At 36.6% G+C, this 12,837-nt stretch overlaps 1 protein-coding gene across 1 annotated transcript; it reads left to right on the top strand.

The window, feature by feature from the left end:
• Positions 1-351: 351 nt before the first annotated feature.
• On the top strand, positions 352-10,855 carry LOC104510622 (tau-tubulin kinase 2-like; the record flags this gene model as incomplete). Its single annotated transcript, XM_010152932.1, has 7 exons — positions 352-417; positions 999-1,091; positions 2,091-2,216; positions 5,285-5,442; positions 7,006-7,222; positions 8,898-9,109; positions 10,267-10,855. Coding segments are annotated over 7 exons (1,461 nt in total), but the record flags the coding sequence as incomplete, so codon positions are not given.
• Positions 10,856-12,837: the final 1,982 nt, after the last annotated feature.

The following is a 12,837-nucleotide window of genomic DNA, read 5'->3' as shown; positions in this document are numbered from 1 at the left end:
GCTTCTCAGAATGTAAAAATTTAAACTTCTAATAGTTAAACTCAAGAAATAATTTCACTATTGGAGAAAAAAGAGGAATTGTTCTGCCATGTGGCTTTTTTTAAGGGACTTGATGTCTGCAGAGAAAAATATCTGACGTAAATAGAGGGTTTAAAAATCTGTGACGTATGTCACTTGGTGGTGCCTCCTTGGATTTCCACTGAGAACTCATAGCAACTTGGTAAATTGAATTAAAATGAAAAGTCTCAAAGTGTATTTGTTTTGCCTCCATACTCACTTTGTAGAAGCCAAGTTAAGTAGCCAGAGGGTTTATTTCTGATAATGAGACTGTCTTTTTCTATTCTTTGACAGCCACGAGCTGTCGCTGGTTTTAGAGGAACAGTACGATATGCATCAATCAATGCTCATAGAAACAGAGTAAGTATCTCATAATCTGTGTCATATACACCTCCTGTAGCTGAAAGCAGTCAGTAATGCAGTTGCAATTGATCTCACCTATTCTTAGGTGTGTCTTTATTACATAGAAATGAAGTTATACATTTTGGGAAAGGATAATATACTTTACAGTAGTCAAGGGAAAAAAATTTTTGTTGTAGAAGCAATAGTGCTTTTAATAATTACATTTGGTGTTCAATTGTATTGTAAGTTTAAGAATTAAAAAGGTGAAATTACCAAGTTTTATAAAATACATAATGTCCAGTTTGTTGTCTTGACATCACACAGTAAAGAAATCTGAATGAACAGCTCCTCCAATTTACGATGTTATTTTAACACACTTCAACTTCTGTTGTGTTTCTCTGTGTCTTCTATGAAAATTTACTTGTGTGTTTCTACTTGAAGTAATTGCTGGATTTAATTATACAAACTTAGTTTGCAGTGTTTATTATATTAATTTTTATATCTAATGATTTAAATCTCCAGATCAGTAAAGAATCTGTGTTCCCTGTTGTCTTAGAGGTATTTGTGAGATGCATTAGAATAATACTTCTTTTTCACAGGAAATGGGTCGGCATGATGACCTCTGGTCCCTGTTCTACATGTTGGTGGAATTTGTGGTTGGGCAACTGCCTTGGAGAAAAATAAAAGATAAGGTAAACCTAGAAGTGAAACCAAAGAGCAGAAGGGAGATTTACTTCTGGATTGCAAGCGAATGCTGTGATAAAGATTCCACAAAGAATCACTGGTTCATCAATTTTTAACATTCAGTTTTCTGGTGTTCGTTCTCATTGCTAGTGCCAGAGTATAAAAAGGCAAACAAGTTTTACAAAATGTTCTAGTCAGAAAGTGGATTGCAATACTAGATTGCGAATGTTGTGAAAGGCAAAAGTAAGTGTATATATACCACTTAGTTAATTCTCCTCTTTTCACTTGAGCACTTTTTGATTTCACCTAGCACACATGTAGAATTTCTTATCTATTTTGATTATTTGTGAAATAGGCATTTCTTTTTTGCTGGTGAACAAAAAGGGAATCAGTCAATATGCAGTAGTGCCTTTAGTCATATATCATAGGCGAGGTATGTGAAGAATCATGTCTAACTAGCCTATGTTTATTTCTTTCAACTTCTTTTGAAATTAGATTGAAACAAGGTTACTCTCTGATGTGGTTTATGCATTGGAAATGACATTGTGGTATATAGGTAGTGTCTCTCTTTTGGTTTTGATTTACTCATCTTACCTTAAACAAGATTTACTAATCTTATGTAATATACTGTGATGACCAAATATACATCAAAAAGTGACTGAACTTCAGATGATGCAACATGATATTTAAAGATTTAAAACATGCTTTCTAGAAGGGTTAGAATGTCTAATGACAGTCCTTGATATCAGGCAGCATTCAAACACACTGGAGAATTAAATGGCTTTTCATCTCAAAGTTTGTACATTATTTTGCATGTGTACTGTGGGCAGTGACAGAATCTCTTATCTTGCTATCTGATGTGGAATGGCTTTCCCCAGTCCTGTTCAGTGTAATGTACTTACCCATCGTTCTGGCCAGTCAGGTTTGGCTGTAAGATACAAGGTGAATATGTTGTAGCAGAGAATGAAGGTATGTTAGTTAATATTTGTTGTGTTATTTACTTGCAGGAGCAAGTGGGCTCCATTAAAGAAAGGTACGAGCACAGACTTATGTTGAAACATCTTCCTCAAGAATTCAACATCTTTCTGGATCACATTGCTAATTTAGATTACTTTACAAAGCCTGATTACCAGGTAAACATTTTTACTATTTTGTCTTTCTGATTTTTTAAAAAAGCAGGATTTTATGCTGTTTCATCTTCAATTTCCTTTTATTTCATTGTGTAGTCTTGGTAGTGATTATGGATTGTGCCACCACTAAGTTATTTTAGTGACTGTCTAGTGCCACTGAAACTTTACAGTTCAAAGATGTAATTTTTTTTCCATTTGGGAAGAGTAAGGTAGTTGGTTTCTAAAAGCAATTGCTTTGCAGTCAGTATTCTGTTAGGATTGGGTGCTAATCCTACTATCATAACCTCGAGTGGGTGCTCCTTAGGTTAAGTTGATCAGATTGTTTTCTCAATGATAGACATTCTGGCAGTTTTCCCAAAATCTGGAGCTCATCACCTGCAGTATATACAGCTAGAGCACAACATGCAGCCTTGGTGGGTTTTTAAGGCTGAAGTATTGCCTACAGAGATCACCAAAAAGCTAGTCATCTTTATTTGTTTAAAAAAAATTGCCTGCTGAAACGGACAGCCTCAGCTTGGTGATAAGGTGATAGATGCCAAGAGGATATATGTCTTATTCACTCACTGTTGACCCATGATTTAACAAACAAATAAAACTCAAAGACTGAACTTTGCTGCTTTCCACATACTGGTATAGAACAAAGAAATGCTCAGAAAAAGCAGAGCGGGAGAGACTGAGAGTTTTTTCATTCTTACAAACTGTGGGAGAAGTTGAACTCATCTAACATCACACCATGACATGTTGTCCCTGTGTGCCTTCCCTCTGGCTTCCAGACACACATTCCTGTCAGCTTCCCTCTTGCGTTACCTGTCTGCCTCTGTGCGTTTGTTCAATTCACCAGCTCAGCAAAACCAGGAGGAGTGATTTTCTGCTGGTGTGCATGTGGGATTGGTTCAATTGAATAAATAAATAATCTTGACAAATTCTGGAATTATAACTTTGATAAGAGTGATTCCTGTGCTTCACTTGGTAAGATTAACAGAGAAATCAAGATATATAAGATTTGAAATAAGAACTGAAAATCTCAAGAGAAAACTCATTTCCTGTTAGTAAGTGAATTTCTCTAAATGTACTGCAAAGTTCTTCTGCACATTTACAAAAAAAAGGCAATTTTTGTACAAAATCTGAATGTTAAAAAAAAAATCATAGTACAGATACAGAAATGGCTAGCATTCTTGAAAAATAAATACCTTGATTTTATTTTTTTCCTTTTCTGTTACAAATTTCCATGGAATTTATCCTATAGTTTACAATTAAGTGACGAAAATTATCAAGGAAGTTTTGGGTGTTTTGTGTGCCAAGTTATAAAGATGGATCAGATTTATTTTTTTTCTTCTGTGGTAAAAAATTACTGATTGCAGAAGTTTTGATGTTGCATAGACAAACCTTGACTGTAGAGTGGTAAACATGTTTTATTTCCATTATATATCCTAAATGATAGAATATATACCCAGACATATTTTTGGAAAACAGTTTTCTGTGGTCTACTTGTATCTAACACAGCACATGCACTCAGGGATTAACATGATACCAGGACAGAGTTCCTCCATTATAGAGGCAGGCCGTTAATTTACAGTCCTTATATTGGTCACGGAACACTTGCAGTTGTGTAGCTGCAGCCTGAGCCTTCCAACACAATGAGGCTGCAGCTCATCTGACACGCTGTCACCAAGTGGTGAGAAAGTGCTTTATTTGCCATGGTTATTTTGGCTCTGGACTCTCTTAACTAGTATTTGTTGTAGCAATGCTCTTCATACCTTTCATAGGTATCATTCTTTGTCTGTATTTATGGTTAAGCACTGAAAAGAACGTACATGGTCAGGATCCCTGCTTTGAAGAGTTTACAGTGTAAAAATTTCATGACATTGGCCCAGAATCCACGTTTGATTTGGCCAAGTCAGATATGTTTCTTTTATTCAGGTATTTATGCACACACTACCTCAGACTCCTGACATCATTAAGCATTTGAATTTGCTATTTGCATTGTAGCAGAAATTGTAGAAAATATTTAAAGGAGAATGACCTTAAAAATTATTTCAGAAAGACTGCTTAAGGTTTGAAAGAAGAGGAGAAGAAAGGAGAGCACGTATGGGATAGAGTGAACTACGGCTTTGTGCAGGTCGCTAGGGTTTCAGAACTGACTGGAAGAGATGGCACACTGAAGGTTCTTTAGAGTAAGGATAAAATGGATATGACCACTTTATACAAGAAAAATTATCTGATCTTCCCATCAGTTTTAAGTTGCCAAAGAGTATGCGTTTCTAAAGGAGGCCAGAGAAAAATTTTCCATGTCCTGGGTTGGAAGAAAGAATCGGCTTTTAGGGAAAAAAAGAAAAAGTTTACTTTTAGAAATGTTACAGACTAAGAGATGATGTAATAGGCACACAGCCTTCCCACCACCTATTAAAATGAGACCACTTACTAAAATGAGAAAAATTTTTTTTTAATGGGGGGAGGAAGGTAGATGCAATTTCTTTCTCTGTCATGGATACAAATTGTTCTAGATGCTTTTTCATAGTATAAAATGAGGATGGAAAACTTCCAGTGTGACATTTCTGTGGGATGAATGTCAGCATTAGATGAGGTAAATGATATGTGATTCTAAATGTCAGAAATGTATGAATTAGCCAATCAGTATCCCTCCCTACATACTACTCATTCATTTCCTTGGTTTCTAATGGACAAAAAAATATATTATTTTATATTCCTCTGCTGGAGAGCCATTGGATGCTATTCTGCAGCAATGCTGTCACGCCTCTGTGTATGTGTGTGTCTTTGTCCTTTTATGGAAGTCTGTGGTGTACCTTTGCCTCTCTATACTGATTAAAACACAAGTGTGTTGTGTGTGCGTTTTCTTATTTTTTTAATAAAACAGAACTTTGCATATCTTGACTTTGAAACTTTGGAAAATGAGAAATGGTTAATATGAAGAACTGTCCTTTTCTGGAAAATTTTTGTCACCCAAAATCTTAAAGAAGAGACCTGTTAAAGTATTAAAGGAGAATATTTCTTAACTATTTGGTCTCTGAGACAAAAATAAAGCTTATTTAACTTTTTTCCTTCATTTTTAGCTTCTCATGTCTGTGTTTGAAAACAGCATGAAAACGTTTGGGGTTATTGAAAGTGATCCTTTTGACTGGGAGAAGAGTGGAACTGATGGCTCTCTGACAACAACAACAACTTCAACCACACCTCAGTTACACACTCGTCTTACTCCAGCTGCAATTGGGTATGTATGCACATTGTGGTCACTTAAAAAGCAGCCACAGAGTACCAAAGGGAAATTATCTCCATAATTTAAGTTCTTTTCTGCAGGATGTTGAATAAATAGAGGAGTGGAAGACTGGGAGCATCTGCAGTATTTCCCTTTTTAGGGTTCCTGTTTATACTATCCTGAAAGTTCAACACTGCAGTCCTAAATTTATAGAAATAAAAAAAATAGAAGCTCAGGAAATTGCTTGTAAATTTGCTAGTCCATCCTTTGCTAAATCATATTTTGTGAAACTAAATGATGCATGCTGAATTTAACTGCGTGGAAGTAAACTCCCTGTTTTTTGTAAGGTTCAAATAAACTACTAGCTTCAATTTCCTTATAACTTTGAAAAAATGAATGTACCTTTTTAGGAAATTTAGAAATAGATTTTGATTATGTTTATAACAATGTTTAATATGGTCTTTGAGACCTTCGGTAATTAAGTTGGATGGGATGTGGTGTTTAATAATATCCATACTCATCTGAGGGGATTGGAGGATATAAGAGGTGTTTATTGGTGAAGATGATGACTGTGTGCCTCTTCTAGGCCTTGAGTAGATCAACTTTTTATCTGCATCATGAAGGTTGTGACATGTGAGTTTTGACAGTGTAGAGAGGCTGAAAACCACCAGAATTTCATGTAGTATGTATTACATTTCCAGCATTTCAGGGTAATTAAAAAAAAAAGGGTAAATGTCACTCAAGATATCAACTGGTGTAATATTGCACAGGTGTACAGTGTGGGCTATTGAACACACTGAAGTGGAGAGGGTTTTTGCATACGATTCAGTCCATTTTCACACTAAGCATCGCATTGGTGGTATTGATATCTTGGCTGCAGTTAATGACTTTGTTGACTGTAAAGGAATGACTTTTGGTTGACCTTCTGACCATTCACTTTTTAGGAATAACATTGCGTCAGTTTCAGATGAGCTAAGCCTTAGCCCTGTTTAGCTCGAAGTCACTGGGACTACAGAACTTTTATTAAGATGTAATGTCTTGTTAGTGTTATGCTTGTGTTATCACTAATTGGATCAAAAAAGCAATTTGATAACAATAGTGATTAAAACTGCATTTAGTTTGCTAAACAGATCTCTCATCCTCACAGAGTATGTTTTGTTATTCTACCAAATTTTGGGGAAAAGGAAACTGTATTATGAAAGTTGCCATTGATTATTTTGAATAGAAAAATATGTGTAGGAGAGTCAGGAGCAACGTTGAGCCTGGACCTGATCTCTAAGAGATTTTCTCAGAAGTTGCTTCGAAAACATTAAAACCCCCAAATTTTAAGTGATTTTATTATTATTTACACCTTCTGTGATGTGCCTCAATTAAAGAAACATAAATTGTGAAAACCAAGAAGTAGGGGTTTTTTTATATTAAATAATTTACAAAATTTAGTTTTCTATAGAAGGGTGCTTTTGCTTGTAATTTTTTCTTTGTCTCTTTCTTTTAATAGAGTAGAAAATAATTCCAAGCAGCATATTAGAGTCTCAAAAAATTATCTTTCTGATTTTTTTTTTTAAACTACTTCTGTAGAATTGCCAATGCCACTCCTATCCCAGGGGATTTGCTGCGAGAAAACACAGATGAAGTGTTTCCTGATGAACAGCTCAGTGATGGAGAGAATGGTATTCCAGTTGGTGTCTCACCAGAGAAACTACCTGGATCCCCTGGGCATCAGCGTCCTCAGGAAAAAGATGTTTGGGAAGAAATGGATGCAAACAGAAACAAAATAAAACTAGGGATCTGTAAGGTACTTAAAAATCTGCTTTGTGAAGACATTCTGAGGGGGACTTCTTACAAGGGCATCTAGTGACAGGACAAGGGGTAATGGGTTTAAATTGAAAGAGGGTAGACTTAGAATGGACATCAGGAAAAAGTTCTTCACAGAGAGGGTGGTGAGACACTGGCACAGGTTGCCCAGAGAAGCTGTGGATGCCCCATCCCTGAAAGTGTTCAAGGCCAGGCTGGATGAGGCTTTGAGCAACCTGGTCTAGTGCAAGGTGTCCCTGCCCATGGCAGGGGGGTTGGAACTAGATGGTCTGCAAAGTCCCTTCCAGCCCAAACCATTCTGTGATCTTCCATTTCCTGTTCTCATAGTGCACGTAAGATGTAATTAATAATGCAGCGTTACCAATACCGACTAGCCAGAATGGTCTAAGAAAACAAGATTTGTAGTAGAGCTAACATGTTTTATGAGAGCAATTTATATATTGGAACAAGCAGACAAGCTTTTGGGCCTTATGTCACATTATCAGGTCTTTATAACGAATACTAGATTGCTGATAATTTGAGATTCTTTGTAGCTTATTCATATTCATGTTCTTCAGACATGACTTTGATTCTTGCTCACTGAATGAAACCAAAGCAAATTTCCAGCATCTTGCATGTGTAGAAGTTAGATACTGAATATAGAGAAACCGGTTTAATGTTATTCTTCAACTGACAAGACTAAGAGCGTGATTGACATTATCCATTTAATTCACTTGGTTTTGTCTTCACAAGACAGGATATCTTTGTACTGATCCAAAGAGGTTCATGGGCTAGTCTTTAAAAGAGAATGCTGCTTAATTTTGTGAAGTGGTTCCTGTCTCTCTTGCTCACAGTCACAGCATTTCATACTTGAACAAATGTAATCCTGTTTCTTGATATAAAAATGTTTTGAACCTGAAGAGGGATCTGCTGCTGAAACGTTCTTTAGCTAGGAGAGCTGTCTAGTTTTGAGGGTATTACTTCTTGTTTACTAGAAAAAAATGTATTGTGGGAAAGGGTAAAGCATGATGCCTATTTCCAAGTGTGCTTATTTTCTTGTGTTTTTTTACCAAAGAGGGAGAAAGGAGATTGCTCTGGTTTAGACAAAGGCATTTTCTATTAGTTATACCTGTTGAAACTAAGGATGATCATGATTTCCCAGGTCTAAATAATTTCCAGATAGTATACAAGATGGAATGTGGTTAGACTAAACCATAGTTCTACATCACAGTAACATCTGCTAGATTTTAGTGTATAACAGTGTTACATGCTCCAGAGAATCAAGAAGATGGCTCGGGAACTAACTTCTCTTTAATAAGAGCACTTGACTATAAAGCAGACTGAAGATGCTACAAAGTGCTGGGTTTCAGGCTATTATTAAGGAAAATTTCAGAGATGGGTATGAAGTATCAGGGTAAATTGAAGTGTATTGCTGGCGTTTTGAGACTCCTGTCCTCAGACTTACCCAGAACTAATGTATTACTAGTATTTTGTCTGTTGTAGGTGTGTGCTGAAGAGCATATCTGAACTACTTTAACTATAGCGTGAACTTAAGGACCATTACAAATACAAATTGACTTCTCCGTGGCTAAAAACCTGGGTGGTATTCACCATGTGGTATTTTCTCTGTCCCACAGCTTCTAGTGAGTTACATTTTTACCTTACTTTTTTCACAGGCTGCCACTGAAGAAGAAAATAGCCATGGGCCAGTGAACGGAATGCTTAATGCACCAAGTCTTGGTTCTCCAATTCGTGTTCGCTCAGAGACCACCCAGCTAGACAGAGATGTCCCACTGGTGCGAAAGTTACGTTCCATTCACAGCTTTGAACTGGAGAAGCGTCTGACGTTAGAGTCCAAGCCAGACGCTGATAAATTTCTTGAGACCTGGTAAAGAAATTATGTTATTTTTATGTTTAGGTCTTTCAGGGTATGTAGTTAAGCTACTATCATCTTTCTTCTACTCTGTGAAAACCAGGAATGGAGCTGAAAAGCTACAGAAAAGTATTTACTGTGTTCATAATATTGCTCAATTAATGGTTTTCACCACTTGGCAGCTTCTTTAAAATAAGATTCATGCTTGTATATAGTTAAAGTCAGACCTTCACACCTGAGAATTCTTTATTTCAAGACCTAGTGGTGTAATCTTGATGTGTATTACCTTTTTCTTCAGTGGGATACTCTTGACAGCCAGTGCAACTCATCCTAAATAAGAATGGTATCAGGTGCTCAGTAGAGGTAACGTGGGATTAGATTACACGACATGAGAAGAACAGTTTACAAGAAGTGGAGTTATGAGGTACAGTTAGAAATCTGTGTGCATGCAGCAGGTTTAGTTATGCCTGAAGGTGTTGCACCAACATAAAAATATCTTAATAGAAAACGGAGATCTTAAAATGGAATTGAAGGTAGAGAAGAGAACCGATTCACTCAATTTGCCTACGTGTAGAAAGAATAATGGGAGAAGGACACAGTGAAATCTGGCTGAAAGGCAGAGGCTGAGTGGGGATGGTAGAAGACGGCCGAGATGCTGACAGTGGCAAAATCCTTCTAAATACATTATAGGGGGGTTAGGAAATTGGATTTCTTTGATGAAGCAAGTTAAGGAAAGCATAAATAAGGAATTGAGCAAAGAAATCAATAACCTTGTTTAAAGCATCTACTAACTGCTGCTGGAGACATCTGTTTCTTCTGTTTGGCATTGAATCTCTACTTTGCAGTATAAATTGAGTACACTGGACATCTGCGGGTAGCCTCACCTTGAGTTGGTATCCATTCACTGTTCTTCCTTCTGGCAATCACATTTACAATACAATACATCACAATTACACTGACAATATGTGCAGATTTCTAAGACCATCCGCCCACTTTTACTTGACATCAGTTATTTGTCTTAAATTGTGAGTCTTTCAACCATTGTAGATTGTTCAAAAATGTGACAACATATTTTTGTATAAATCTAGTTTTCCTCCGCTGAAAAAATCAAGTGTAGCTTACATTATTTAATTAATCCTTAACTAATTCAGATATTAACTTCTTTTCTTAAGTTTGGAGAAGATGCAGAAAGACCTGAATGCTGCAGCAGAGACCCCTGGTGCTGCTGTTCCTCCTCTTTCTCCGGCTCCCGTGACTGCCCGCATGGACCATGTTTGGCACTATGATGAAGAATATCTCCCAGACGCTTCGAAGCCTGTGTCAGCTAGTTCTCCAGAACATGTTGATGGTGGTGTTAGCAATGGATTTGTAGCTGTCAACTTAAGCTCCTGCAGGCAGGAGGTTGATTCTAAGGAATGGGTGATAATAGATAAGGAACGGGACTTGCAGGACTTCAGGACAAATGAGGCTTTAGGACGCAAAACAACTGGAAGTCCCTCAGATGAAGAGCCAGAGGTACTACAAGTTCTAGAGGAGACCCCTCCAGGAGAGCAGCCCAGACAGGGTGGATGGGCAGGAAACAGTGTCCGTGCCAAGAACCAAACCTCAGCGGTGGAGTTTGTTCTAGCCATGGAGTGTCATCCTGCTGCTTCTGAACAGTTTACAGATAAATTGGAACTTCTGTCCGGAGCTGCTGGACAGCTGCTTGCAGCCACCCCGACAAGTCCTATGGAAGCCCAAGCAGAAGGAGCACTCACTCCGGTAAGAGAAATGGTCTCTGTTTTATTGAACTTCTTTTTATTCAGAATTATATGAGGAGATAGTAGGGGAAAAGGCACTGACTAAACTACAGTGGTGTACCAGAAATTCCTACCTTCATAATATATGGGACTTGATTCTTGAGGAATGATCTTCCATGTTCTGCTTGATGATTGTTTACATTCTCCCATGGAAGTGGCAATTAGTTATGCAGATCCACAGAACTGCCCTCAATTCAAACAAATAAATAAATAAATGTTAAAAGACGCTCCTTATGCAGTGATTCCTAATCAGTGAGACATATACATGCAAGTATATATTTATTATATTTGCAGTACATAAACATAAAATTACAATGAATATGTAAAATACTGTGCTACAATATTTCATGCGTTTCAGGAAAATCCTAAATACCTGAAATTAAAGAAACAGAATTACTTGATCACACTGCCATTGGAGTAGTTTTTTCTTTTGGAATTCCCTTTGTTTCTTCCTGTTTCTTTTGAAATTTCTAATGGTTCTTATACAAACAACTTGTTGGCTATTATAGATTGTTGGTACTTCTCATTTCCAAGATAATTTTGCAACTACTGCTTTGCTCCCACAGTTTTCTCTTTACTAAGACAGATTGCTTTGCTTCAATTGTATCCTCTTCTTTTTGTGTTTATTTTTTCTAAAGAATTGTCATCTGTGCAGGTGTTGAACATTTACTTTTTTTACCTCCTCTGTCACTGATTGTAAACAAAGACTTCTTTGGCTTCACTTAAGGAGGAAGTGAGATTAATGGTTAAACGATTGGGAATCAGCTCCTGCTTTTATTTCTCCCCTTTTCTCAGTAGGTACTCTGTCATCTGTGATATAAAGGACAATGCTTTCAAGCTCCCCTGAGCCAAGAAACCTGGCTGTACTTCTCCCTCACTTATAAATACTTTTTATGAAAGGTACAGGCAGGCAGCTCATTAGAAAAAGAAAGTTGTCACCAACTATTCATTTCTTAAAAGGTGTGGAATAATATCCTTTATGGTGAAAATGAACTACTCAATGTAATTAACTATAGCTGTATAGTAAAATTGCAAGTACACCTAGGTTCTCATGGAAAATGTAAGATTGTATCTTTCATAAAAGGGTATATTTAGATATCCTACTTTGTGCATTATGTACTTTGTAGAAGATTCATTTTGCATGATTCAAAATACAGACCTGTGTTAAACAACAGAAGATTTTTGAGATTTAAGTTGAAATCAGTTGCATGAAAGAGTTTTTGATGGGTTAGAAACTTGTAAAGGTGAAAAAGTAATTTAAATTGCTCAGTTCTTTTCAGTTGTTCAATTTTAGTATTTTAATATTATTTTTATTAAAACAAACAAGAAAGACCAACACTTAGTCCTGTATAAAATACTAATTATCAGGTGGTTCTATTTTGAAAGCCATTAAAAAAACAACTTGCAATTTTATATGCAAATGCATTATCCCACTTTATACAAACTTGGCTCTTTTGGGGGAAATAGCCATTTTATTTAAAACTTAAAGTAAAGGTGAAATAAATATCATGTAGTACGGTGCAATTAATGGACAATGTCGTTATCTGGAAAGGAAGCAGAAATATTACAAACAAGGCTAATTGATATATTGGAATAAGTACTGGTTGAAGTAGAGACTGGAGTGAGATTATATTTTAGTTTCATTTTGCATGCAGGTAAGGGATATTTGTCATGATCTCGAAAAGGGGGGAAATTAATGTGTTCATATTATGCTGGAAGGGCAAGTAGTGCTATATGAGGGCAAGATGAATGGCAGGAAGGAACTTGCTGTTTTGAAGGTGAATCACGTAGAATTGAAAATATCAACTGAACTGGGAATAAAGAAAATAGAAATTTTTTGGCAGATTTAGATTTTAGTCTTCCATCTACTTCATTAGCTCTTGAAAGCCAAACAAAAGCCCAGGAGGATACAGAATCACAGAATCACTAGGTTGGGAAAGACCT

The sequence above is a fragment of the Eurypyga helias genome, unplaced genomic scaffold (assembly GCF_000690775.1).
Source record: "Eurypyga helias isolate BGI_N326 unplaced genomic scaffold, ASM69077v1 scaffold50655, whole genome shotgun sequence".
Taxonomy (NCBI): domain Eukaryota; kingdom Metazoa; phylum Chordata; class Aves; order Eurypygiformes; family Eurypygidae; genus Eurypyga; species Eurypyga helias.
The sequence above is the reverse complement of the archived record's forward strand: the minus strand, read 5'-3'. Positions and strand labels throughout refer to the sequence as shown.